At 45.1% G+C, this 26,516-nt stretch overlaps 1 protein-coding gene across 1 annotated transcript in view; it reads right to left on the reverse strand.

Annotated features, from left to right (window-relative positions):
- Nucleotides 1-23,301, reverse strand: part of LOC147883774 (cytochrome B5-like protein) — a gene marked incomplete at its 5' end in the record, with an annotated part of 50,400 nt that extends 27,099 nt beyond the window's left edge. Inside the window, 2 exons of the mRNA XM_087398951.1 lie at nt 22,449-22,486; nt 23,175-23,301. Coding sequence (XP_087255077.1) covers nt 22,449-22,486; nt 23,175-23,301 — 165 coding nt within the window. The remainder of the gene's footprint in view (nt 1-22,448; nt 22,487-23,174) is intronic.
- Between the last annotated feature and the right edge of the window lie 3,215 nt (nt 23,302-26,516).

The raw sequence follows: 26,516 nt of genomic DNA on the forward strand, positions 1-26,516 counted from the left end.
AACCTAGCACTTCCCAAAAAGAAGATGCTACCTCAGCACAAGACAAGAAAGGCAAAGCTGTTCGAATGGCGAATACCATCCACCTGAGCCTTGCCAGCAACCCCGAACCTTCCCTGGCCACTCAAGTACTTTGTGTTCAAGGATCGATTCGTGGAACAACGGTCACCATCCTCCTCGACAGTGGCTGTTCTCATAATTTCCTAGCCAGTTCTGTGGTCGATAAACTTCGGTTGACCACCAGTCCTAGCCTCATGGACTATCAAATTGAACTCGCAAATGGAACAACTTTCTTGTGCAACACCAGGATCAAAAACTTGTCTTTTCGTATCCAACATTATACGGACAAGTTGAACTTCGACATAATGCCTCTTTCTCGGTACGATGTCATACTTGGACAACAGTGGCTATACGATTATGATCCATCAATCAGTTTTTGCAGCCATACTATCCAGTTTGTCCACCAGGGAAAACTTATTGAGCTAACTGGTTCTAGGGACTCCCCTTCAACCCCAGTTACCTCTGCCCTACAAGTAAAGAAGTGGGTTCGTAAACGCCAAGCAAAGACTTCACTTCTGTTGGTTACGGCAGTAGAGGAGACACCAACTAAGGATCCTCCTGAATACCTCAACCAACCTTTTTTCCAGCCCTACCTGGATCTTTTTCCACAGGAATTGCCAAAGCAGTTACCACCTCGACGACCAGTGGATCACCCAATCGAGCTTATTCCCGGCAGTAATCCACCATCGAAACCTCCTTATCGGGTTTCTCATACTCAAAATGAAGAAATCCAAAGACAGGTCACCAAGCTACTCGACAAAGGTCACATTCGGCCCAGTCGCAGCCCTTTCGGATCTCCTGTACTACTTGTGGAAAAAAAGAACAAGTCCATGCGCCTCTGCATCGACTACCGAGCCCTCAACAAGCTCACTATCAAAAACAAGTATCCATTGCCTCGCATTGATGACCTTTTCAATCAACTTCTACATGCAACACACTTCCCCAAGATTGATCTTCGTTTAGGTTATCATCAAATTCGTATACGAGAAGGCGATGAGTACAAGACAGCTTTTCGAACAAAGTATGGACACTATGAATGTTTGGTCATGCCTTTTGGGTTAAACAATGCCCCGGCCACATTCATGACATTAATGAACGACATCTTCAGGCCTTTCCTCGATAAGTTCGTCATCGTTTACCTCGATGACATCCTCGTTTTCAGCAGATCCCTACATGAGCACAAACAACATCTTCACCAAGTTTTTGAAGTTCTCCGCGCAAATTCTCTCTACATCAACATTGAGAAGAGTGAGTTCTTCAAGACCCAACTCGAATATTTGGGACATGTTATTTCAGCTCAAGGCATCTCTGTGGATCCCAAGAAGGTCGAGGTAATCCGAAACTGGCCTACTCCTAAGAATGTTCATGATGTCCGCTCTTTTCTCGGATTGGCAAACTTCTACCATACAAAGGTCTATCAGTTTTCCGAAATCGCAGCTCCTATGTCCGAATTATTGAAAAGCACAGCAATTTTTCAGTGGCTTCCCGAAACAGAGTATAGTTTCCAACAACTCAAACAAGCACTCACTACCACACCAATTATGGCTATTGCTGACCCAAATCTTCCATTTGAGGTCATGACCGACGCTTCCGACATCGCTACAGGAGCAGTCTTGATGCAAGAAGGCAGAGTTATTGCTTTTGACAGCCATAAACATTCTGATATCCAAACCCGATATCCAGTCTATGATAAGGAGTTTCTTGCTGTTGTACATGCTTATCGCTCTTGGAAACATTATCTCATGGGTGCCGACTCTGTGGTCAAAACAGACCATCACTCTTTAAAGTACATCTTTACTCAGCCAGTCATGAACGCTCGACAAGCACGCTAGGTTGAGTTTCTGGCCAACTTTCACATGACCATTGAGTACATACCAGGACTACGCAATGTAGTTGCAGATGCTCTCAGCAGGTTACCTCTAGCATCAGCCATGGTAATCTCTACATTATCTGTGGATGTTCCGAATTCATTCAAAGGAAAGTATTTCAATGATAAAGACTTCGGCACAGCAGTGCAGGTTCTTTCAAAAGATCAACCTTTGACTTCCGAACAGAAGATTTTCTCATCCTATTCTTATACAGACGACCTTCTTTATTATCAAGATCGCGTCTGTGTACCACATTACAAGGATGTTCGACGTCTTTTGTTAAAAGAGCATCATGTAGTTCCTTATGCTGCCCATCCAGGCATCAATAAGACTTATCGGTTACTCCGTGCAACATACTACTGGCCTCAGATGAAAAGCGATGTCATCAAAATGGTTACATCTTGCTTATCTTGTCAACAAATGAAAGCAAGTCGATGACTTCCAACAGGACTTCTTCAGCCTCTTCCAGTTCCAACTGAAAGGTGGGAAAGTATTTCCAAGGATTTCATTACAACACTACCACGGTTCTCCAGAGGTAACACTCAGATTATGGTAATTGTTGATCGCTTGTCCAAAATGGCACACTTTGTTGCTTGCAAAAGCAGTGCACAGGCCCCGGACATAGCCAAACTCTTTATACAACACATCTTCCGACACCATGGATTACCCAAGAATATCATATCCGACAGAGATCCTAAGTTTACCAGTCACTTCTGGATTTCACTGTTCGAATCTTTGGGTACAACTCTACTGTTCAGTTCAGCTTACCACCCAGAATCAGATGGCCAGACTGAAAGAGTCAACCAAGTTCTGGAAGAAATGCTTGGACATTATGTTCAGTCACGCCTCGCAGCCTAGGAAGAGTATCTACCACTCCTTGAGTTTGCTTATAATAACTCTTTCCATAGTGCCATCAGCATGACTCCATTCCAAGCAGCTTATGGACACACTCCGCTTGTACCAACGAATTTTGTACTTCAACATCGAGTGGCCCTAGCTGATCAACTGGTTCAAGAAATGCAAGACATTCTACTGCAAGTCAGGGATCATATGCGAAAAGCGCAAGAGTAGTATCAACGGTCTGCCAACAAACATAGACGTCACCTGGAATTTAACACTGGTGACATGGTGCTATTATTTGTAGCCCCACATCGCTATAAGACGGTTAAGTCTGTGTTTCCTAAGTTGCGACCCAGATACTATGGACCTTTCTGGATCGTCAAGAAAAATTCACCTTTAAGTTATAAATTGGAATTACCACCATCATGGGGTAAAATCCATCCAACATTTCATCTTTCATGGCTAAAGACGTACATTCCACGCGATGAAGCAGTTCCTCCTGCAGGTGATTATGTCCCAGAAATCGAAGACGATTATGTTCTCCTTATTCTTGAACGTATTCTGGACCATCGACAGCGAGAGACTCGACATCGAATTATCACGGAATTCCTTGTTCTTTGGCGAGATCTGGACGACTCCGATGCTACTTGGCAGTCTGATGAAGACTTACAGCAGTACCCTGATCTTTTACAGCAGTATTTTCAGCATCTACCATGATATTTTCTACATCAGTTCATTATCTCCACCTGGGTCTTCTTTTGACTGGGAGGGGATGTCACGATCTGTGACGTATTCCTTTCTCTTTCTAGACTTATGGATGGTTTAATGAATGGACACTTGTGGAAGGGTATGACCTTTCGACGGGACACTTTCTAATGAGGCACAACCCTTCACAAGAGACATTCTAATGAAGAGACATTCCTATTGTAATGTACCCTCTCATCAAGGGTCACACCCTTCACAAGGGGTACACACCTCTTCATGCACATACCCTTTAGAGTACACACCTTTGAATGTGTGACTCTTCACTCTCTATATAAGAGAGGCCAAACTGTATGGATAACAATCACATCCACCCTACAAATATTCAAGCAATACAATTATTCCTTGTTCTCTGCTATCTCAGTCTCCTTTCTGTTCCTTAGCACATTTCTAAATATAGTAAATCTAGGATTTCTTACATCTCCTTCTCTCACTAGCTCCAACAAGCCCAATCTCCCTAGATGGATCTAGATGCCACATGTCATCATTATAGGGCCTTGCTAATGCATCTTTTCACCCCTCTCTTGGGCTACTTTAATTTCCTTTGCCCCTAGGCACATTTCTTACATTAGGCCCTCTGGTGCTATCAATCCTCACCTAGGACCTTGACATTAACTCCCTCTCGATCATTTACATGAAGCGCAAACAAATACATTACAAACATAGATCCTTTAAGAGAAATGTCAACTGATTCTTCCGAGGTCATGCTACCTCGGCTAGAGCGTAACAATCCTTCCCTCTTCAGACATCAGCGTCCTCGATGATAAAGTCTGGGAACACTCTCCGCAACTGGTATATGGATTCCCAGGTAGCTTCGGATAGAGGCTGACCATGCCATGCAACCAACACCGTGGGTATCTTCCGATTTCGTATTTGCATTGTTCCTCGGTCCAGGATTCTTGTTGGTTTACGCCTTGCATTATCCTCTATCTCTTGAAACAAAACCACACCTTCGATTAGTGAGTCACCTGTATGTAAAAATTTCTTTAAGCGCGAAACATGAAACACTGGGTGCACCTTACACCCCTGTGGCAATTCTAATTTATAGGCTACCTTGCCTATTCTCTTTAGAATTAACCACGGCCCACAGTATCGAGGTGATAACTTAGCACACTCTCTTGAAGTTAACGACTTCGAGTGCGAAGGAACTTTGAGAAAAACTTTTTCTCCTTCCTTAAATACTCTTATAGACCGGTTTTCATCTGCATACACCTTGGCTCTATCCATAGCCTGGCGGATATTAGCTCTCGCAAGTGCTAGCATCTCCCGCATCTGAACCACAAAGTTCGCGGCACTAGGCACTTTCTGAGGTACTCCAACTATAGTTGGATTCGCTGGTCTATAACCATAGTTCAGCTCAAACGGACTAAACCCTGTAGATGAATGTTTTCTATCATTGTAGGCAAACTCTAACAATGGCAACCATTTGTCCCATGTATGTTGCCTCAATGACACATATGCCCTCATCATATCCTCTAAAGTCTGGTTGACTCTCTCCGTCTGACCCTCCGTCTCAGGATGATCCCCACTACTCATTCCCAACTCAGTCCTTAGTGTCTCAAATACCGCTGTCCAAAAATGACCAGTAAATCTGACATCTCTGTCCGACACTATGGATCTAGGCAATCCATGCAGACGAAATATATGTCTAATAAACAAATCCGCTACTTGCGGGGCACCAACAGACTCTCTAGTCGGAATGAAGTGAGCCATCTTGGTTAGACGATCAACTACCACAAGGATAGAATCATACCCTCCTTGTGTCGTAGGCAGCCCTACAATAAAGTCCATGGAAATGTTCTCCCACTTACTTAGTGGTATCTCCAAGGGCTGTAAAAGTTCGGGTGGCTTCACCCGCTCGGCCTTGCTTACCTGACACGAAAAACACCGTGTCACATATTCATGAATATGCTTTTTCATCTTTGGCCAAAAGAAATATCGCTTCACGAGATCATATGTCTTCTCGACTCCTGGATGTCCCGCACATGGGCTATCATGGCACTATCGAATGACTCTCTGCCTGAGATCATTATGACTAGGTACTACTACCTTGCCATTTCTTTTCAGCATACCATCCCTTATGGTATATCTTGCATATGTTTGGTCTTTTCTGGATGCCACGTCATCTTTTTCTTCCCCGGGTCTAAACACATGAGCTTTAGGCCATAAGCTCTGGACAAACTCGTCCACCTTTTAAGTTTCTCTAATCTCGGTTATTAGAGCACTCTCTAATACCGTAAAACTCATATTGTGCATAATGCGAGACAACGCATCAGCAACCTTATTATCTTTTCCTCTTCGGTACCGAATCGTTAAATTAAACTCCTGCATGAGCTCTATCCACCTAGCTTGGCGGCCCCTCAAGTCAGGCTGTTTACAAAAATGTTTCAGAGTATCATGATCCACATCCACATAAAACTTTGAACCATACAAATAATGCCTCCATGTTTTCAAAGCATGGATAACAGCATACAACTCCAATTCATGAGTTGGCCAATTCCTTTGAGAGGGAGAAAGCTTCTTGCTTTCAAAGGCTACTGGCCTTCCCTCTTGAAGGAGAACTGCTCCTACCGCAATGCCGCTTGCATCGGTTTCCAGGAACAACGGTTTCTTGGGATCAACTATTTTTAACACCGGTCCTGTGACCACAACTTGTTTTATGGTGTTAAAACTTTCTTGTTGATTCTGTCCCCATATAAAAGGTACTTTATCTGAGGTCAGATCAATCAATGGCGATACTATTTCGGAATATCCTTTGATATGCCTTCTATAAAATTGGACAAATCCCAAGAATGATCGCAACGCGGTCAGACTCTGAGGGATTGGCCAAGTTAGTATTGCAGCCACTTTCTTCGGATCCATTTCTACTCCCTCTGGAGTAATTATGAATCCTAAATATTTAAGTCTAACCATACACAGTATAGTTTTCTTTTTATTTACATAAAGACTGGCTTTCCTCAAAGTACTGAACACTATTCTTAAGTGTTCACGATGCTCAGTAATACTTTTACTGAACACTAGAATATCGTCAATAAAATGTACTACAAACTTTCCGATATACGGACGTAGTAAATCGTTCATAAGCATGACAAATGTTGCTGGAGCATTGGTAAGTCCAAAGGGCATTACCAAAAACTCATAATGGCCAAACCTGCTTCTGAAAGCGGTTTTATGCACATCCTCGGCTCTAATCCGGACTGAAAATCATGGCTCCATGTAATGCATCTAGCAAATCATCAATCTGAGCCATCGGATACCTGTGCTTAACAATGATATTATTCAATGCTCTGTAATCTATACAGAGGCGAAACGTATCATCCTTTTTCTTCTTTAATATCACTGGCGAAGCAAAAGGTGAAAAACTTGGTTGAATCTGCCCCAACTTGAGGTATTCTTTCAGTTGTCTACGCACCTCCGTCTCTTCAGTAAAACTCATTCTATAGGGAGGTCTATTTATAGGTTCTGCCCTCGGGATCAGTTCAATCTTATGCTAAACATTCCGCTCTGGAGGTAACCCATAAGGTAACTCATCCCTAAAACATTCACAGAACTCCTCTGCTATTAGATTAGCCAGCTTGGCCATCTCACTACTTTGCGCAACATCAGTGCTAGCCGAAGAATCATCAACCGGCTCTACCGATGCTGTACAAAGGAATAAAAACTCTTCTTGAGCTTTTCGGATTTCCATCACGGAAACCAACGGCCCCTGAGGTATATCTTTTTCACCTCGTAAGACATAAAGCACATCATTCATCTTGAATTGATATACGTGCTTTTTTCAATCAATGGTTGGATTCTTTCTAGAATGCCACGCCATACCCAGGGCTATATCTGCATGAGCAAGCTTAGTCATTTCAAAATCAAGCTTCTCAGCATAGTCCTGAATACGAAGCTCCAACTGGGTAACCCTTTGGTCCCATACTTCAGTTGAACTTCCATCTGCCATCCTGACTGTATACGCATAGTCAGATGGGCTAGTCTTTAACTTCAGCCTCTTCACGAGCTTGGAGTTAATTACATTGTGCGTTGACGCTGAGTCAAACAACACAATGACATCATGATTGGCCACTTTCCTTTCATTTTAATTAACTCCGTATCATTAAAGGCTGTATACCCCGTTGCTGCGGGCTTAGATAGGATGTTATCAGGTGCACTCGTTACTAGGTTAGCAACAGACACACATAACAAACAAGGTACTAACCTCTGAGAAGATCCCGCTAGCTGAATCTACATCTCTTCCGCTCTGGGACTTTCCTCCATTTCCACGTCGCATTCTGAGACTACCATCTCAGCCATCCGACGATCCTTATTCCGTGGATAATCCTTCCACTGATGAGGCTGAAGGCATCCAAAACACAAGCCTTCTCTCCTCGCTTTTTCTCTTTGCTCTGGGTTTAAGGGAGACTTAGACCAAGCCCGGGCTGCCATTGGTGTTACTTTCCTCTTCACTCCAATGGTGGTACTTGATCTAGGAGTTTCAACTGGTTTCGCCTGCTTGGCTTGACCACTCGGCTGAGAACCACTCCCTTTACTAATCCATTTCTTTTTAAACCCAGATTTCTTCTGGTACCCATACTGGGTTCCGACCTGCGCAAACCCACTTGGCTTGCTGCCCTTGGCATCTTCATAGTTCAGGGCTATGGCTATTACATCATCCAACGTGTTCGCATACTTAGCCCGAACTTCCATTTTAATCCTTTCATTCAATCCAAATATGAAATCTCACTTGGATTGATTGAGGCAAGGGTTCATCAACCTTCATTACGCTCTCTCGAAACTTATCAGTGTATTCTGCCACTGACAAATTTCTCCGATAAAGGTTTCTATACTGATCCCAAGCTCGGGATGCTTCGTCAGGAGGTAAGAAGTGTTTCCTGAATTCTCTTTTAAACCCCTCCCAGGTAGTGGATGCTATACCATCTTTCTGTTGTTTAATCCACCACCGATCCGCTGCCTCACTAAACATGTGGGTGGCCTCGCGGATCTTTTTTATTCTGATTTCACAAATGGCGAACGCCTCGTCCCATTTGTGTAACCAGGTCTCAATGACATCAGAACTACAGTCATTCATCCAACCAGAATACTTTTCCGGCCTGTAATTGGCAATATTAGGTACTTTAGCCTTTCTAGGCTCGACCGTATGGACACTAGACTCCAATTCCATTGGAGCCTTTCCTTTCTCATCTCGAGAAGGTCTGGCAGACATACTATGTATCACTCTTCTAAGTTCAGACTGCCCTGCATTGGCCTGTAACTGTTGCGCTAATAACTGCTGCAAGGCATCCTCAAGTAACGCAATCCTGCCAGATAAGGTGTGAGCTACTGGGCGCGACACCTGTTGGGTCGGCCGGACTCCTGATTCACCGGGGTCCCTTCTCAAAGCCCCTTCTTCTGCTTCCATTCAAGTCAATGGGTGTTTTTTTTTTAAAAAAAAACACCGCTAGAACACTGTATTTACAGACTAACAAAATTCCGGGTACTGGCACTTTGACACAATTCCCTATACTAGGGAAGACCTGCAATCCCAGCTTCACACTAACTAGGCATTTGACACAGGCATATATCCAAATCCCGCTTTTCCCTATACTAGGGAAATTCCTGCAAACTAACTCTGACTAAAACACACAGGTACATACATAGGCATAATAAACTGCAAACTCTGCCGTACATAATAATAAGCTGTATACTAAAAACTGAAATTTTATGATGAAGGAAAAATTGATGCTCCCTGGTCTTGCTCGCTTCTACCTCTCGATTTGATACCCCTGTGATATCAAATGAAACAGACGGTATACACGCCTCAGCTCCACAAACAAATGATGCGCTCTTTTTTTTCTCTGCCAAGGCGTAGCTCTCTGTTTGAAATTTGTCTCAGCCTACAAGCTGTCTGCGTGGCCTTAGAAGGCTATGACTGTGAGTCCGTTGGGAAACAGGTCGAATTCTATTACGGGCCAGCTAGTCACGTAGTCAGAGAGCGGGAGATGTGACGAAACATATTTTCACAGGCTCCCAGATCCTCCATAATCCTGCCTGCGCATCGCCCATCTACGAATCTCATCGAAGACCACCCGTAACACGAGCCCTGTTAAGCCTTCACTCCGTCGTAGACCACGGGCAGCAACACCTCGTAATTCGTCGATCAGCCCGTCGCGTGGAGGTCACGAGCAAATATTACGAACAGTCACCTAACACACCGCAAGCTCCTGCTAGCTAACGCGGGAGGACCACCGAACAGATATGTCGTTCATCGTCACACCTGCGCTCCAAGATTCGTCGATCACGTATCGTCTGATTACCAATTCGACGCTGTCTGCGTAGGCCAGCGCCGATCAAGCCCCTCCGTCAAACCCACGAACAATCCCACACCTCCTTCACACGCAACTTCCTAGCCTGGGCTCTGATACCAAATGTTAAACTCATCTATTCTAACTACAGGCAAATCATGGGAGTAGCACCAATATTGTTCCACCCAGCCAACCTTGCTAAAGCGTGAGAGCTCACAAAGATCCATATTCATGTAAAAGCCCACTTCTCCTTCTCTCACTAGCTCCAACAAGCCCCATCTCCCTAGATGGATCTAGATGCCACATGTCATCATTATAGGGCCTTACTAATGCATCTTTTCACCCCTCTCTTGGGCTACTTTAATTTCCTTTGCCCCTAGGCACATTTCTTGCATTAGGCCCTTAGCCTTAGATCCACCTAGTCTGGTGCTATCAACCCTCACCTAGGACCTTGACATTAACTCCCTCTCGATCATTTACATGAAGCGCAAACAAATACATTACAAACATAGATCCTTTAAGGGAAATGTCGACTGATTCTTCCGAGGTCATGCTACCTCGGCTAGAGCGTGACAGCCATAGAGCCCTTGTACTTTGTGCTTCAACTCTTTGATCATGCGGTTTGTACTATGGGCCTGCTCTATGAGTTCATGCTAAAGCTTCGCAAAACAACGGAGGATTGCCCACAATCTATCCTTGAGCAGAGGAGGTATGAATAAAAGTCTTGACCATTGTGACTTGCAAGTTCCAAGTTCCATGAATAAAAGTCTTGTAACTTGCAGTCTTACTCTAACTTGAAAGTCAATTCCTTTTTATAAAATTTCAAAAAAGATGACATACTAGGAATTTGGAGGAAGAGATGGGTGCTTGTGAGCGGATGGACCCAGTACTTGGAGAAAGTTTGCGACTCATCGGTCCAAAATAGGTGAGGTCACAAGTAGATTAATGCAGCCCGCTCAGTGCTAATTGCTTTATATTTAATGTTTATTAATGCCTAATTGTTTATATTGTCTCTTTTTTATTGCAATTTGCAAATTGCAATAGAATTGAAGAGGATATAGTCGAATTTCACAATGACATGGGTCATTTCTCCCATGCAATTGCCAAGGAAAGAGACAACATGCTGTTGGCTCTTACTTGGTGGGAGAAATTTGGGAATTTGAATCCCTCATTGTAGACCCTAGCTCTTCGCATCCTCTCCCAAGATTGCACATCAGGTCCGGCTGAGAAGATGTGCAGCCATACACACCAGGAAGAGAAACAAGTAAGTTCTTAAGTTTTAGCTACTTAGTCAATAAATATATAATATAACTTATAAGTTATAAATTATTATGTATATCTTATTACATTTTTTTAAATAAGTCTTCAAACATGAGAATTGACTTCTTTATATTTATAAATTGTGTCAAGTTGAGCGTGGAGCAGCTCAACAGGTTGATATATATAAATGCCAACCTACGCCTGCTTGAGAAGTACAAGTCTGCAAATGGTACTGGTAGCACAAGTCAATCCTAATAAAATAAAGCTGAAGCTTGTCGATATGTCAATCATCTAGCAAAGTCGAGAGAACGATGATCTCTACGACTTCCTAGAATCCTATGATAAGATATGCACCGATTTCGACGTCAGACACGTTCGTAGACTTGAGCTTGGGCACCACGACTACCGGCTGCTACTACAGAGGATACAGTGACACCTGCCACGGGCTTGGTATCGTCACAGCAGGCCTCTCCTCAGATGCGTGGTTATCAGCAACGAGCACAAGCCGGAGCCTCATGAGGGGGATCATGTGTATCTGTTACTGCTACTGCATCTTCATCCCGAGGACGTCGAGGTAGAGATGAGCCAGAGCAGGAGGAGGAGGCATTGGCAGACACTACAGACTCAGAGGACTCAGATTAGCTACGAGCCATGGGTTGGTTCGACAGTGGTACTTCCTCTTCTTCTTCAGAGTATGCAGATATATCTAGTGATCACAATGATGAGGCTGAGAATCTTGGAGAGGGGCTAGGGCCCTAGGCTCTCTAGCTCTAGAGACTAGTTACTAGATAGTAGAGACTAGAGTGTTTCATGGATCATGGATTATGTATGCAGTTACCACTTGTGACTTGGCACTAAGTCACTGCAAAGGGCCCCGGTTTGAGAGCCCTTAAAGGGCTGGGACCAGCAGCAGACTGGTCAGCTAGCCTAGTCGACCAGTATGAAGCTGACTGGTCGGTTTTTATGACAGGCCCCTGCGCCTATAAAAGGAAGGCCTCTAGGCCCTCATAAATCACTCACTTGGAGCAGCACAAGTTTTAGCAGAAAGGAGCAGCAGGGAGCTTGCCTTAGGCCTTATCACTGGAACTAAAGGGAGCACACAGGAGCTGCAGACTTAGCTAAGAGTGCTGCCCACCTAGGCTCGTGCAAAGAAGGGATCTGGACAAAAATTCTACATGGTGGGCCTCTGGATCTATCTCTTTTGTATTGTGTCCATAGCTTTGGACGGAAATATATTATTTTGGTGGTTTCTATATCTGACCGGTTCATTGTCTATTGATGAGTCTGCACATCTATGTGATGCACATTAAGTTAAGAAGTTTGTGATTCCACTCCCACACACACACTGTGTGAGCTCCTGGGCTATTCTATCAATCTTCCACTGTGCGTACCCTCTGTTAGTTGGTTTCTAACATGCTATCAGAGCCCAAGTAGTAGGCTCACAGGTGTGGGAGCCTGAAGGCAGGGACCTTGCTGAAGGACGACCCTGATTCAGAAGCTCTTGGGAATCGACCCCCACGACTGGAGGACAGTGCCTTGCGAGAAGGAGGATGAATCAGGTTCAATCAGGTGCGTACAGAGTTCTGGTCTACGGAAGGTTGAGTTTGATCGACTTTGCTGTGTGGTTTAGCAGCAGAGATGTCGGTTTCATAAGCCTCTTTAGCCCCTCCTCTCCCTTCCTCCTTCCCCCAGATTTCTTTCTTTCACCATCCCTAACTTTGGAGAATCTGGGAAACTGGATGGGACAAATTACCCGATCTGGAAGGTGAAGATCCGGAGTCATTTAGTGGCTCGGAAGTTGTGGAAATTGACAACGGGAGTGGAGGCGAAGCCGAAGGTATGGCGGACAAACAGGGGAAGATACTCATACCAGTAGATGGAGAGGAGCTCGAAGCTTGGGAAGATAGAGATGCCCATGTCCTAGCATTGATCATAGGGACTACGGCGAACTCTGTGCTTCCTCACATCCACATGGCCGACACGTCAGTAGAGGTGTGGACCATTCTAAAGGATCTGTACGAGATAGATAACACAGCCCGAATCTTGCTTCTTCAGCACCAACTCTACAACCTCGATACATGACCACTTGACGAAGGTCAAGGTGGTGAGGGATCAACTAGCATCTTGGTCAGAAGGTGGACTCGTCCCAGTTGACCTTGATGGTACTAAGGAGGCTACCTCGGAGTTTCAAAAGCTTTGTTACGACTGTGACAGCAGGACAAAGGACCAAACCTCTGACTTTTGAGGAGTTGGGTCCATTACTGCTACAAGAAGAAGCTAGGGAGAAGCTCTACAACAACGACAAAGATGACAAGGCGTTGCTGGCGAAGGATTACACTAGCAAAGGGAAGGGCAAGCCTAACGGTGGCAAGTCCAACTCTGATGACAAGGACACTTCCAAGAGGAAGCAGAAGAAGAAGTACTTCTATTGTGACACGCCAGGTCATTTTGCGAAGGATTGCAAAAGGATCAGAAAAACAAGATGAAGGAGTCCGACTCAGATTCCGAGGGTGATACAAAAGCCAAAGCTAATGTGGTGATCGAAGAGCTATTCTTGGTGACATCTTTGTGTGTTACTGAGGTCAGATATGCCAACCTAAAAACCACAGTGATGATGTCTAGCATTGAGATATGGGTCGACGAGGAGTCAGAAACCTTTGTGAAGGTGAAGGACAGCGTGGAGTGCTTGGTATCTTCCAGGTGCGTGGCGGTTGATACTGACACGAGGGTGGATTCCATGGAGTGCCCTAGGGTTTCATGTTCTAATGATGGTTGTACTTCAAAAGCCGACAGTACACGATTACACAAGCTCTTGGTATGTGCCTCGATGAGGTGCATGGTTTGCTTTCAGAGCAAGCATACAAGCAGTACGACGATCTGGTATGTTGATGTTCTTAATTTGAGCCTTTATAGCATGCTGTGGAGAGAATCTGCTCTTCAACTGTCTCAAGTAATGCGAGATTGGAAGGAATTGGACTTCTTCGAAGGCAGAAGAGGAAGTGTGAGTGCTTCTTCAAATCTCAAACACAAATTGCTGGAAGGTGATGGACAAGGTGTATTGAAGCCAAAAGAGCACCTGCTTCAGAGCTCAGTGAGAGTTCGTGATGCAGGTCATCCGGAGATATTCTTATGTTGCGGACCTTGCCCAGGTTGAAACAGACCCTCAAAGCATGGTGCCTAGAAGACTCCAGGTTGTTCACTCATTACGAGGGGGACAACTGGGAGATCGTGTCAGCTGGATTGCTTAGAGTTCGAAGGCGGGAACGTGACTGAAGGTGGTGGTGCCAAGAGGTGCTACCAGAGATGGACCTGTGTACCAAGATGGTGTGCGCAAGTGGAACCGGACCCGGTGGAGCAGCAGCCACTAGATGAAAAGCTAGGAAAAGATTTCAACATCGAAATGTTCCGAAGGACTACAACCAAGGAGTTACTGGAGCATCGCCATCGACGTGTTTGCATTGGGCCGAGATGTGTCGGTGAGAGGGGGTGTTGGAAAGGTCACCTCCCCATCTGTAAGCCCCCATATGAGGAGAGCATGGGGGAGGTAGACCAGGGGATATTGCGGCTGCAGCCTGCCACATGGGCAGCACACAGAAAAGGCAGAGGCTGCCACATGGGCAGCACACAAGCTGTCATGTGGGCAGCTGTCAAAGCAGGATCCATGGGCCTGCAAAAGAGGCGCACCGGTGGCGGCATGGACGGGCTGGAGGCGCCTGCGTGGCAGGTTGGCTGGCAGAGGAGATGGCACAAAAGGGCGGGGCAGACCAGCAGATTGGGTCAGCCACATGGAGGCCAGGTGGAGCAGCAAAGGGGGCTGCTAGTGGGCAGCAGCATGCCTTATATAGGGCTGGGCCCTTGCCTTGATTGGAGAGCCAAGGCCCTAGAAGTGTGGGCCAAAGGGCCCCAGTTTGAGAGCTCTTAAAAAGGGCTGGACCAGCAGCAGACTGGTCGGCCAGCCTGGTCAGCCAGCGGTCTTTATGAGAGGCCCCTGGGCCTATAAAAGGAGGGCCTCCGGGCACTCATAAATCACTCACTTGGAGCAGCACAAGTTCTAGCAGAAAGGAGAAGCAGGGAGCTTGCCTTAGGCCTTATCACTCGAGGTAAAGGGAGCACACAGGAGCTGCAGACTTAGCTAAGAGTGCTGCCCACCTAGGCTGGGGCAAAGACAGCAAGGTGGAAGGGATCTAGACAGAAAGTCTACAGACGCTCGAGGTGGAGCACGCGGGCTCGAGTCTAGAGATAGCTGGCAGATAGGAGAAGTACCTTGTGGTAAGATCAGAGGACCACACCCTTGGTGGGACTCCGGATCTCTCTCTTTTGTATTGTGTCCATAGCTTTGGACGGAAATATATTATTTTGGTGGTTTCTATATCCGGCCGGTTCATTGTCTATTGATGAGTGCACATCTACGTGATGCACATTAAGTTTACAAGTTTGTGATTCCACTCCCACACACTGTGTGAGCTCCTGGGCTATTCTATCAGTCTTCTGCTGTGCGTACCATCTGTTGGTCGATTTCTAACACCAAAGCCCATGCTGGAGTACAATGATTAGGAGATGATTTCCAGCATCACAGCCTGGCACATCTAGGTAGCCTTGTCATGGGGGCCCAGCAAACCCAACCTACAGCCACCCCATCGGTTTTGGCTGTTAGAGTTAGGCATCTCATAGTGAGAGAGGACTATACAGAGGTGTGTCTGCCCGGAGAGGATAGGGTAAGGTAAGGTCTGGATAGGCTAGTTTAGCAAAATCGTAGGGCTGAGTTGGGAGCGGAGCCCAAACTGGGCCCCAACCAGGGGAGTCAACTGACCTGCATGGTCAAGTCAACCCGACCCTAACTTGAGTTGAGTCAGCCAACCTGGCTGATCAGGTCAACTGACCTGGCTGATCGGTCCAATGGCCAACCAAAGCTGGCCGACCAGGCTGGCTGGGGGGGCTATAAATGGCCCCCCCATTCTCCACTCTATCTCACATTGGAGGCCTCTCCTTGGAGCATTCTCTCTTTGACCATCCCAGGGGGTTGTGGTTGTAACTGTGATCATATATACAGTTGATATTGCCTCTCTCTCTCTCTCTCCCACACACACACACACGTGCACAACTCTCACATGGTATCACTCGCCATCGTTGATGAGGGACCTAGAGAGGGCTAAGCCGACGCAGTTCTGAGGGCATTGCTCCATAGATCTAAGGCAATTCAGAGGGCTGATTGCTGACTGAAGAGCTTCTACAAGAAGCACTGCAGCATAGGGCAGTCCTTAGATGGCGTGGACAGATCACAAGGTCAGCCACAAGTTGGCAAGGCAGTCTGGTACACTCTCAGGCATGTGGGCCGTGCTGATCAGTGCTTGCAGCAGCCTGGCACAAGCAATCTGCAGCAGAGATAAATCGGCCACTGTTCAGGACAGTTTGCTTGAGGCGTGGACATCACCGGAGCTGTTCACAGGTGTTTCTCCTAAGCGCAAAATGCCCTGCACAAGGTGACTTCAGGCTGGAGTTCGGAGCAGTTTGAGGGGTCGGCTGTTGGAGAAGGCAGCAAGGGTGCGAGTCTTCTCTTCCCCAAACCCCACCTCCCCCATTCCGCTCTTCCTTTCCGGCTAGTAGGCTTTTTTTTGCCACGATTGGAAGCAAGGTACGAAGTTTGGAATAGTTCCATGGGACCCCCGTGTACGAGTAAGGAGGATAAGCTTGACAGCACGAACTGAAGATATGTTCATCCACAATGGCTTGGGAGCTTGTTCAGGGCTATGAACAGAAGCGTGAATGACCCAAGAGCTCTATCTACTGGGATGCTGTCCAGGAGGAGCTCAAGGATTGGGAGGAGCAGGACTCAAAGGCACCATTGGTCTAGACGATCACAAAGGACGTTTCTCTGGCTCTCCAGACACTGAACAGTGCATACAAGGTATGGTCTAAATTGGAGGATCTCTACATGAGAGATTCGGCGGTACGAGCTGTCACTTTGCAGGGACAATGTGCAATCTCAAGTTCCCCAAAGGGAGTACCATGCAGCCATTCTTGATGCAGGCTAAGGTCCTCTATGATCAGCTGCAAGCAATGGGTGCTGCCCTCACATCTCTTCAGTTGGCGGTGCACATCATAACCAAGCTTCCCCCAGGTTACGACATGGCCTCTCAAGCTTTGAGGTGCCATGTCACAACAAGTCAGCTGGACTTTGATGACTTGTGCTCCCTTCTCCTTGAGGAGGAATCAATTCTCGTTCCTAAAGTAAGCTCACGGTCACTCGAAGTGGCACTCTAAATGGTAAAGCAATTTCGACAGTGCATAAGAAAAAGTGGAGCATGTGCTTCAAATGCGGGAAAAGAGGGCATCTGGCCACGAGATTGTCTGCCCAGAGGCAAAACTAAGGACCAGGACTCGGAGCCAGAAGTCAAGTGGTTCCAAGGCAGTAATGGTTGCCAAGGATCGCCAGTTCCCACCAGCCTTCTAACAGTAAGATAGTCCCCCCCCCATGGGTCACAGCCATCGTGATGTGTTCACAAGAGGATATTGATCGTGGTGGGTCCCATAGATCATTATATCCCATTTGAAAACTAAATGCAAACTGTTTATGCACTACATTGTGAGGCAAATTGTATCAAGGTTCGAAGACCACCTGAAATCTAATGCATGACAATTTTCTCAATAAGCCCAGAAGGCAACCACACAAGATGTCACACGTTCATTGTAACATACATATTATGGATGGTAATTACAAGTATTTGATTTGACTCTACTTGTCTCCCGTGTTCAACCTACAATCTTACATACGGCACCTTGCGTTGGCAAATTTGCCCTCTAGGTAGTACAGCTTTCCTTTGTGGTGATGAATTTGTTAAAGAGTTAAACCCTAGCCAACCACAAGAATTTGGTTGCTTGCCTAGTGCATCTTCTGGTATGTGGGCCTTGTTGGGAGCCATCTTTGCAAAAAACTAATATGGACAATTGAAATAGACCACAAACTAGCAACCCCTCAGATGCTAATTTGCAAAGAATGTGTAGTCAAAAGTGTAGGTGGTTCCCTCAGACAACTTGCAACGTTTCAAGGCAGTTCTTACTTCCAAAGACTCTAGGCCTTTGATAGGCTTGGCCTAAAATGAATGGCAAGTGTCCCTAGACAACACGATGACGGTTGAATGTACCTTCTATGGAAACAAAGTGGAGAGTTGGGGAACACTAACAGATGAGCAATGCAATGAAGGGGTTTTTGAATTCCCCCTTATTGAGGTAGCAGCAGCAACGGCATGGCATGTTGATTAAGGATAATAGATTCTCAAGAGCCTTTGGAAGAGCTCATTGAGTTCTTTAAACGCCACCTATTTTGTGTGTTGCTCCAACCACCACTCTCGACTATAGTTCTTCTCTGCCATGGCCCGTTGACCTTTGAAATTGCTTGCCCATCCGCTAGCTTCTCTAGGATGGTTTCAGAGGACCTTATCATGATTTTGGAGAACATGTAGGATCTTATGCATTTGTGGCCAAAGCTCCAAAGACAATGGCACAATGGCGCAGGTGGGAGAAATGCAAACAATCAGCTCCAATAGATGCCTTGATTGCGGTGGATACCCGATTTGCATCAATGCTTCGTTCATATAAGTATGCATCTCGAAGGACCTCATAGAGCAAATATCTAGGAACATGCCCAAACTCATCCTCTAAAAACACAACATAGCGCAGTTCAATCGCATGATAGTCACTCATAAGGTTGAAAACCATAAACTCCATCACGCAAAGCAGGGACTAGCTACTATGACATCCCCACTGACGTCATCAGCGCCCAACAGTGGGTGTAGACCATAGCATAAACATATGCTCTCACACATACAAATCCACACACCCACACATACTTGAGCATCCATTTATACAAAGGTCTTCACACTGAGTTTCTGTCGGCACTACGGAGGTGAAGGGCCAACATAGAGCAACACCAAAGTTGATATGCCTCTCAATTGCTCATGTGGAGAGCGACCTTTGAAGGTACTGAAGTATGACGAACAATGAGAACAAAAATCGTTTCCTTAGATACTTTAAGAGAAAAATATAGAAGAGTGAAACCCTTTGGAAGCATTCCTCAACACTAGAGCTTATCTCCAGCAAAATGACCTTCAAAGAGTGCTCATGGCTAGAGACAATACGGAGTTTCGATTTTTTTTTAACTTGAATCTATGCATCAAATGGCAACACCAAAGGTCCGCTAAATTAGATAGAGAGCATGCATCTGGACTGGAGCGGTTGACGCCACTGCTCCTTGCCGATTCAATGCGTGTGTGCTTTTGTGGCTAGTTGAGTCACTAAGTTCTCATGCTGCTCCTCAATGTAGATGGACGTTCAAATTTGGGAAGCAAGAACTTGAGGGAAGCAAATGCTCTGATACCAATGAAGTGAAGGGGACGGGACAGATTTAGGAGGACGAGAGAGAGAGAGAGAGAGAGAGAGAGAGAGAGAGAGAGAGGGAGGGAGGGAGGGAGGGAGGGAGGGAGAAGGGGGGGTAAGAGGAATGGGATCTTTGAGAAAGTGGAAGAGGTGTGTGTGTGTGTGTGTTTGTGAGAGAGCGAGAGAGCTTCTTCCCAAAAAGCAGATTTGTGAATCATTGGCTGATTGGAGACCCATTACTCTTATGCCTGTTATTTATAAAATCATCACCAAAATGGTGGTTGATCGGATTAAAGGATACTTGCATGATGGTTTACATCCTGCACAATATGGTTTTGTTCCTCGCAGGCATATCACTGATAATATCGCAAATGCTTATGTTGGAATTGAGTATGCCAAATACACAGAATAGGATGTTCTTTTACTGCAAGTTGACATTGCCAAAGCTTTTGATACTGTTCAATGGGACTTCATCTCTCAGACGATGCATGCTTTGGGATTTGGGTCGAAATTGCAGCATATCATATACTGGCTTTATATTGACAGTCAAGTTGCTTGTATTCTTTCTGGGGATATCTCTGAATCCTAGACTCTTCATTGCTCGGTGCAACAAGGCTGTCCACTTAATGCGCTCTTGTATGCTATAGCCACGCACCCTATGCTTCAATATATGGATCATCTCGTAGCTACGGATAAGCTACATGGTTTGAAAATTCATGACAGTAAACCATTGCTTGCTCAAGCTTATGCAGATGATTCTTTTTTCACTCCCCACAATACAGAGCAGGATCTTTCTGAGTTGATGCAAGCTCTTTCTTTATATGGTTTAGCTGCTGGGCTTCATGTCAATTTTCAGAAATCAAATTTGTTGCCTTTGCATTCCAAGGAATGGCACTCTCTTTTATGGCCTTGAGAAATCATCCCACCAACTCAATTGGTTAGTCATCTTGGTTATCCTTTGAGTTGGACACTTTCTCCTTGTCAACAATCTGATTGGATTCTCGCAGCTCTCAAGAAAAAGCTGAAGTGAAAATTGGCAACTTGGCCTCTGCATGTTCATCTTCAAATGGCGTATATTCAATTCTACTTGCCTCTTATTATGTTCAGCAAGGCTGATCTTGCCTCTTTTATGACTGAGGTGCTCGAAATCTTCTGGTGTTCTCGCCATGGCAAAAAAAGCTTGCGTTTGCTCCAGGTACAGCAGCTTTGTTCTCTAAAGATGCATGGAGGTCTTAATATTCTCAATATCCATCTGCACATTCTTGCCCATAAGGGAAAACTCATGCTGCAGTTTTTGCAAGCTTCTCAACCATGGGCTGCCATGATTCGTCATTTACTCTTGCATGTTGAATCTCCAGCTTTTGGTCATTTAAAAAACAATTGTGGCAGAAGCTCCACTCATGTTCATAATGAACCTTTGCTGAAGGAACAGTCTCCTAGAGCAACTGCATAGACTGAAAATATGAGCAGCTTGCCAAGCATCACACTAAAGTTGCAGCTCTTGCTGTCAGTGAATGCCAATCGCTCAAATGAAGCTCCTCAGCTTTGCTGCATCCTCAGTATGCCTGGATCAACACTCAGGATAGCTCCTAGGAAATGATGAAAATACTGACCAGGAGAAAGTGTGCACTAGAAATTTTAGTGTCAAAGCGGAAGCAGCATGGCACAATCACAGCACTAGTTGTTCAAAATTTTTGGATGCCATGTTTGCAAATTTACAAGAGGCCTTAGACCTATCATTTTCAGTATTAGAACACAGCTAGAGGCGCTGCTCCTGAGACCTTAAGCTACAGTAACTTTAACCTGACCCTCCCTTGACTGAGAGCTCTACTAAGTGCATTATCAGCCACTGGCCTTCCATTTAGCTTGATGGCTGGAGCTACTTCCACATCTAGATGGACATCGAGGTGTGAATGACAGCGGTGATTATTCTGCATGCTGTTTGCAGGAGCCAAGGCAGGAACCTGCTATTCCTGGTCAGCAGCAAGAAGATATGGGGAGGGGCCATCAGAAATGCATATGTTGCATTCAATCGACAAATATGTCACAACTTCATAATTTAAATCTCATCTGGAACACCAGACATCCCAACAAATTACATGCATTCTTTACTCCGACGACTAGTTGAGGCTTTGCATCTTTGCTTCTGTGGTGTGCCATCTATACTTCTGCAAAAAACTTCTGCATCTTGTCCACCTGGCATGGCTGGCCTATGGTCTTGCTGTTAGCTTTGTGTGCAAACCTGCAGTTACGTCCCCTTATAAATCAGGGTAGACAGCACGGTCATCCCCAGGTGGAGGTGAAACAGTTCATTAAAAGTCTGCTTAAAATTTTGCAGTCCGCGCAAGCTTATTTCATGAAAGCAACACAAATAGGGTGGAAGCCCATGTCAATTAAGCCAATATCATTAATATAGCAGTAACGACGATTGGTGCTGTTTCTAGGGCTCCAGCAAAGAGTTACTTCTCATCTACTGGCAAGGACCGACAGAAGGCAGCATCAAAAGTTGGGAAGGAAGGGTTCACAGGATGCCCCTTACAACTACTTTTTCCCTTTTGCCAGCCAGTGTTGCTCAAATATTAGTTGAAAGTAACTGTATGGGTGCATAGGTACGTGTGCATGTGCATGTGTGTGTGTGTCAGAGTGATATAAATTCACACACGCAACGTGCACGCACACACACGTATATATATATATATATATATATATATACACATATATGTCTTCCAAATGGAGCTGGCCGTTGAATACAAACTTGAGACTATTCTTGCTGAAACGTAAACGAGTAAGAAAAAAAAAAACAGAAAATCCCTCTCCTTATGCCCATAATGCAATGTATGACGAAACTTGGCCACGCTTGCCTTGTGCCCATAATGCAATGTATGACGAAACTTGGCCACGCTTGCCTTGTAGCAAAGGGCATGACTTTGATCTTCTAGAGAAGGCATGGTGGAAAAGGTCAAGAAATGAAGGGAGTACTCTTCAATGGGACAGCGTTAAGCACCTTCACAGTCGAGTTAACAGCTACGGATTTGCTCGTTCCTGCAAAAAAGAACACAAAGAAATCGTTCATCTTCGGTATACTAGCTTGGCAATCGAACAAGCCGGGATCCCAGACGTTCCATCGTCTATAAAAGAAAGCCGAGATGGGAAAAGAGCTGACGGGTCAAAGCGGGGAAGAGGAACAATGCAGCCAGGATGCTTCCTAGTAAAAAGGTGCACACAATTGCAATGACTAGGCCCACCATAGCCACCATCTTCCTCTACTGCAGCATAAGAAGGAAAAGGATCATCCTCTATACTCTAAATATACAAACCCAGACAAATTGGAAGAAAAAACGCCACTATCCACACCTTGAGGGTTGAACACGAATGAACCAGCTTCTCAGACCTGGTTTCCTACATCACAACAATAAATCTTTGTAATAACTGCGCCACGGCAACATTTGTTTGCACTGATCTCTTTACAGGCCAACCCACTTCCAGCACTCACGGAAGTCACGGCATAAAGCGGGACTAGCAAGTTTAAACCGGCCATTGCCCAGCAAAAAGAGTTGAAGCTGCAACTTCCAACATGCACCGTTGGCGCTCCTAAATACCATTGGCAAATTTGGCAAGCTTAAATCACGCATGCCCAAAGCATGCAGCACCCAACTTGAAAATCAAATTCCAAAAATTTTACAGAAGGTTGCAGCTTCCCATGAACTCCAACAGCATGTTCAAACATCACCTTCAAAATCGTAGGAAACTGCTACCGATCGGGCAATTTCGCCCGATGTGTACACGAATAGGATGCTTCTGCTCTTAACATTCAAAAGAACTAGGACATAGGAAACCGCTATGACTCCAAGAGCTTGTGGTTAATGGGATTGGTGACAAAGCAACTTTACCACCTAGTGCTACTAAGTCTCCACCCCCCAGGTCAAACTGGTACCTCCTATGCCGTTAAGTCAAGAGCAGAAGCATGAATGTTTTGGACCCACTGAGCAAATATGGGTTGTAATTAAATTGAAGTATCTGAAAACGCACTCATAGTATCGTTATGAATATACAATCCAAAACTATGGAAACCTAGAAAAATGCATACCGAGTTAAGATCTGCATCGCGATGTCAAATGACACAGTCCAATAGGTTGTTATATTGAGTAGTCGGATCATAATCTCTCACCATAAAAATAGTTACGTGTGCCGTCGCGCCTATCACTAGGAAACCACCGATCCACATGTGATGCGTAAACAGGGATGGCTACGTAGCATATTAGTAACTAGGTATGGATAGGGAGGCATAGCATACATATGATGTACAATTGTTAAGGAACCCAACATAGCAAGTAGTTCACTAGTCTATAAAAGTAATGATGATAATCCAAGAGGTAGTGAGTTAGGGCCTTAGCACATGGATGGGGCTAGCATGGGTTTAGGATGGGAATCTTTTTGTCATCATTACTCCCATCATGGTCTAGGATGGATTTAGAATGGGAGTAACTACTTTTTCTCCCATCCTGCACCATGGCCTCTAGACCCTGGCAACCATAATGTTTTAGGGATTCCAAAACATGGGAGGATGACGTGTGTCCTTGTCCCCACCTCCTAAACACATGAAATGATGCCATGTGTTCTCTTCCACCTAAACCAATCCCTAGCTCTTTTTTTGTTAGCACATGGTGGGATGGGAATAAGATAGAAGTATGCATGGGGCCACTTGGGACCACCTTTTCCCATTCACATCCTATTTCTTCCCATGTGCTAAGCCCCTTAGACGGTGGCACTTGGCATAGTTTGAGAGCCAATGGTAGTGTAGGAGTCCAAGGGTGGTAATCCAATAGCCCAAGGGTGATAGTCCAAGAGCCCATGGTAGTCCAAGAGCTTATGGTAGTTCATGAGTCCATAAAAGTCCGAGAGTCCAAGGGTTGAAGAAACTTTGGAGGTATTATGTTCTGTGGTGGCCAAATTTCCACCTTTTGCCAGCCCAGCAACAATTATCCCTCTTTCTAGTGCCATCCAACACTTTCCTTGGAGCAACCCAAGGTCACTGTGAGGTTTGCCACTTGGAGCAACCCCATAGTTCAAGAGTTTGTGGTAGTTCATTAATTTGTAAAAGTCCAAGAGTCTAAGGGTGGCACGTGGAAGCATTTCCTAAGCTGCCACGTGTCAAAAATCGTCCACTGTTTTTTCTCGTGGAGGGTAATAGCTAGATTAGATAAGGCATACATATATGTCAAAGTTTATATCTCAATCTTTTTTTTTCATCCTTTTTTATCACACATCCTTTTCCTTATTATGGAACAACTTTCTATTAACATGAAGAATAGATTTATAGAAAGATTGTGCCTTTTGTGTGCATGTTTACACGTGTGTCTGTGTGTGTTTCGTATGCGTACACATGTATATGTGTGTGTGTGCACTCGCATGTGTATATGCATGTGTGTTTATGTAGCTCTGTGTGTGTGTGTCTGTGCGCTCATGCACATGCCTACATGTGTACGTATGTGTATGTATCTGTGTGCATCTATGTGCACATGTGGTTGTGTGTGTTTGTGCACATGCTTACGTGGATGTGTGTACACCCCTTGCCTATGTGTGTTATGCAATGTGCATGTGTACGTGTGTGCTTGTGTGTGTCTATTGTGTTTCCCATGCCTATGTGTACATGTGCATATGTGTGTAGTGTATGTGTGGGGTGTGTGGTGTTTGCCTTTATGTGCATCCATATGTGTGTACGCATACATGCACATGTGTGTATGTGTGAAAATGCAATGTGTGTGTTTATATGTGTCTATATACACGTGTGTATGTGTGTTGTGTACACGTACGTATGCATATGTGTATGTGTGTTGTGTACACGTCCGTATGCATATGTGTATGTGTGTGGTAGTCCAAGTCCAAGAGCTTGTGATAGTTAATGAGTTTGTAAAAGTCCAAGAGTCCAAGAGTGGTAATCCAAGAGGTAATGATAGTCCAAGATTTTAAGACTGAAAGGGTGGTAGTCCAAGAGCTTGTAGTAGTTGATGAGTTCAATATCCTTTAAAATCCTAAAGTCAAATTTTTTCAAAGAGTAAACGTTGGCGGGAGGCTGTTGAGGTGAGGTCTGTGAGGAGCAACCTTCAAAGCTGCGTATTCCTCGTGATCTTCTTGCATGCTCATCCTCCCTCAAGTCGAGTCATTGGCAGGAGATTGAAAAGATGCTGAGGTCGTTCATATGGGCAAAAGATTGGTCAGTCAAGAAATTACATCCCATGGGAAGCTATGAAAGCATCTAAAGCTATGGGGGGCTTCGGGTTCCTGACATTGACCTCCATAGTGTTGCTATGCTGGGCAAATGGATTCCAAATTGTAATGCAATGTGGGTGGAATTCTATAAGTGGCTCTTGTAGAAAGCCAAAGGCAAAGCAGTTGGGACTTCGAAAGAAATGTCATGGTATGATTGGTTATGCTTGTGGTATTCGACTAAAATTGTCGGGTCTGATCTATGTGTTGGAGTGGTGGATGCTTGGAAATCCTATAGCCATTTGATGAGGTGGAAGGGTCGTACAGGGCTAAGAGGGGATGCTAGCCTAGGGTAGAACATTTGGTGGAGCTGGGTAGTTACTATGTAGGGAAAAGCTATTGCTTGGCTAGATCTTGATGCAACACAGTCCCTTTATAGGAAAGGAATTCGATTGTGGGCACACTTGGGTAATGATGTAAGGAGAGCTTGTTGGAACACTACAAGATCAACTCATGCTCTCTGATAGGGAATTAGCCCTGCTCTTTGAGATTTTAAACAATATCCCAAAAGGGTGGCCAACTAAGTGTATCTTCTTTGAACATTAGAGGATCAATCAACGGGTCTTGGGCTCAACTAGACTAAGGCAGATAACAAGCATAGCTATATTAAGGTATCTCATGATAGAATTGTCCTTAATTCTTGCGCTCAGTGGCAAATGGAAGCTTAGGAGGTTGAGCAAATGGTGGAAGGGGATAATTACTGGTGTATGGAAAGGTTGCGCTTTTGGGAAGGCGAACATGCTGATGTGGAAGCTAGTTCATAAATGGCTACCAATGAGAAGTAGAATGAGGAAATGGTCCTTTG

The sequence above is a fragment of the Dipteris shenzhenensis genome, chromosome 27 (assembly GCF_047967505.1).
Source record: "Dipteris shenzhenensis isolate YYH24624 ecotype China chromosome 27, Dip_SZ_1.0, whole genome shotgun sequence".
NCBI classification, from domain to species: Eukaryota; Viridiplantae; Streptophyta; class Polypodiopsida; order Gleicheniales; family Dipteridaceae; genus Dipteris; species Dipteris shenzhenensis.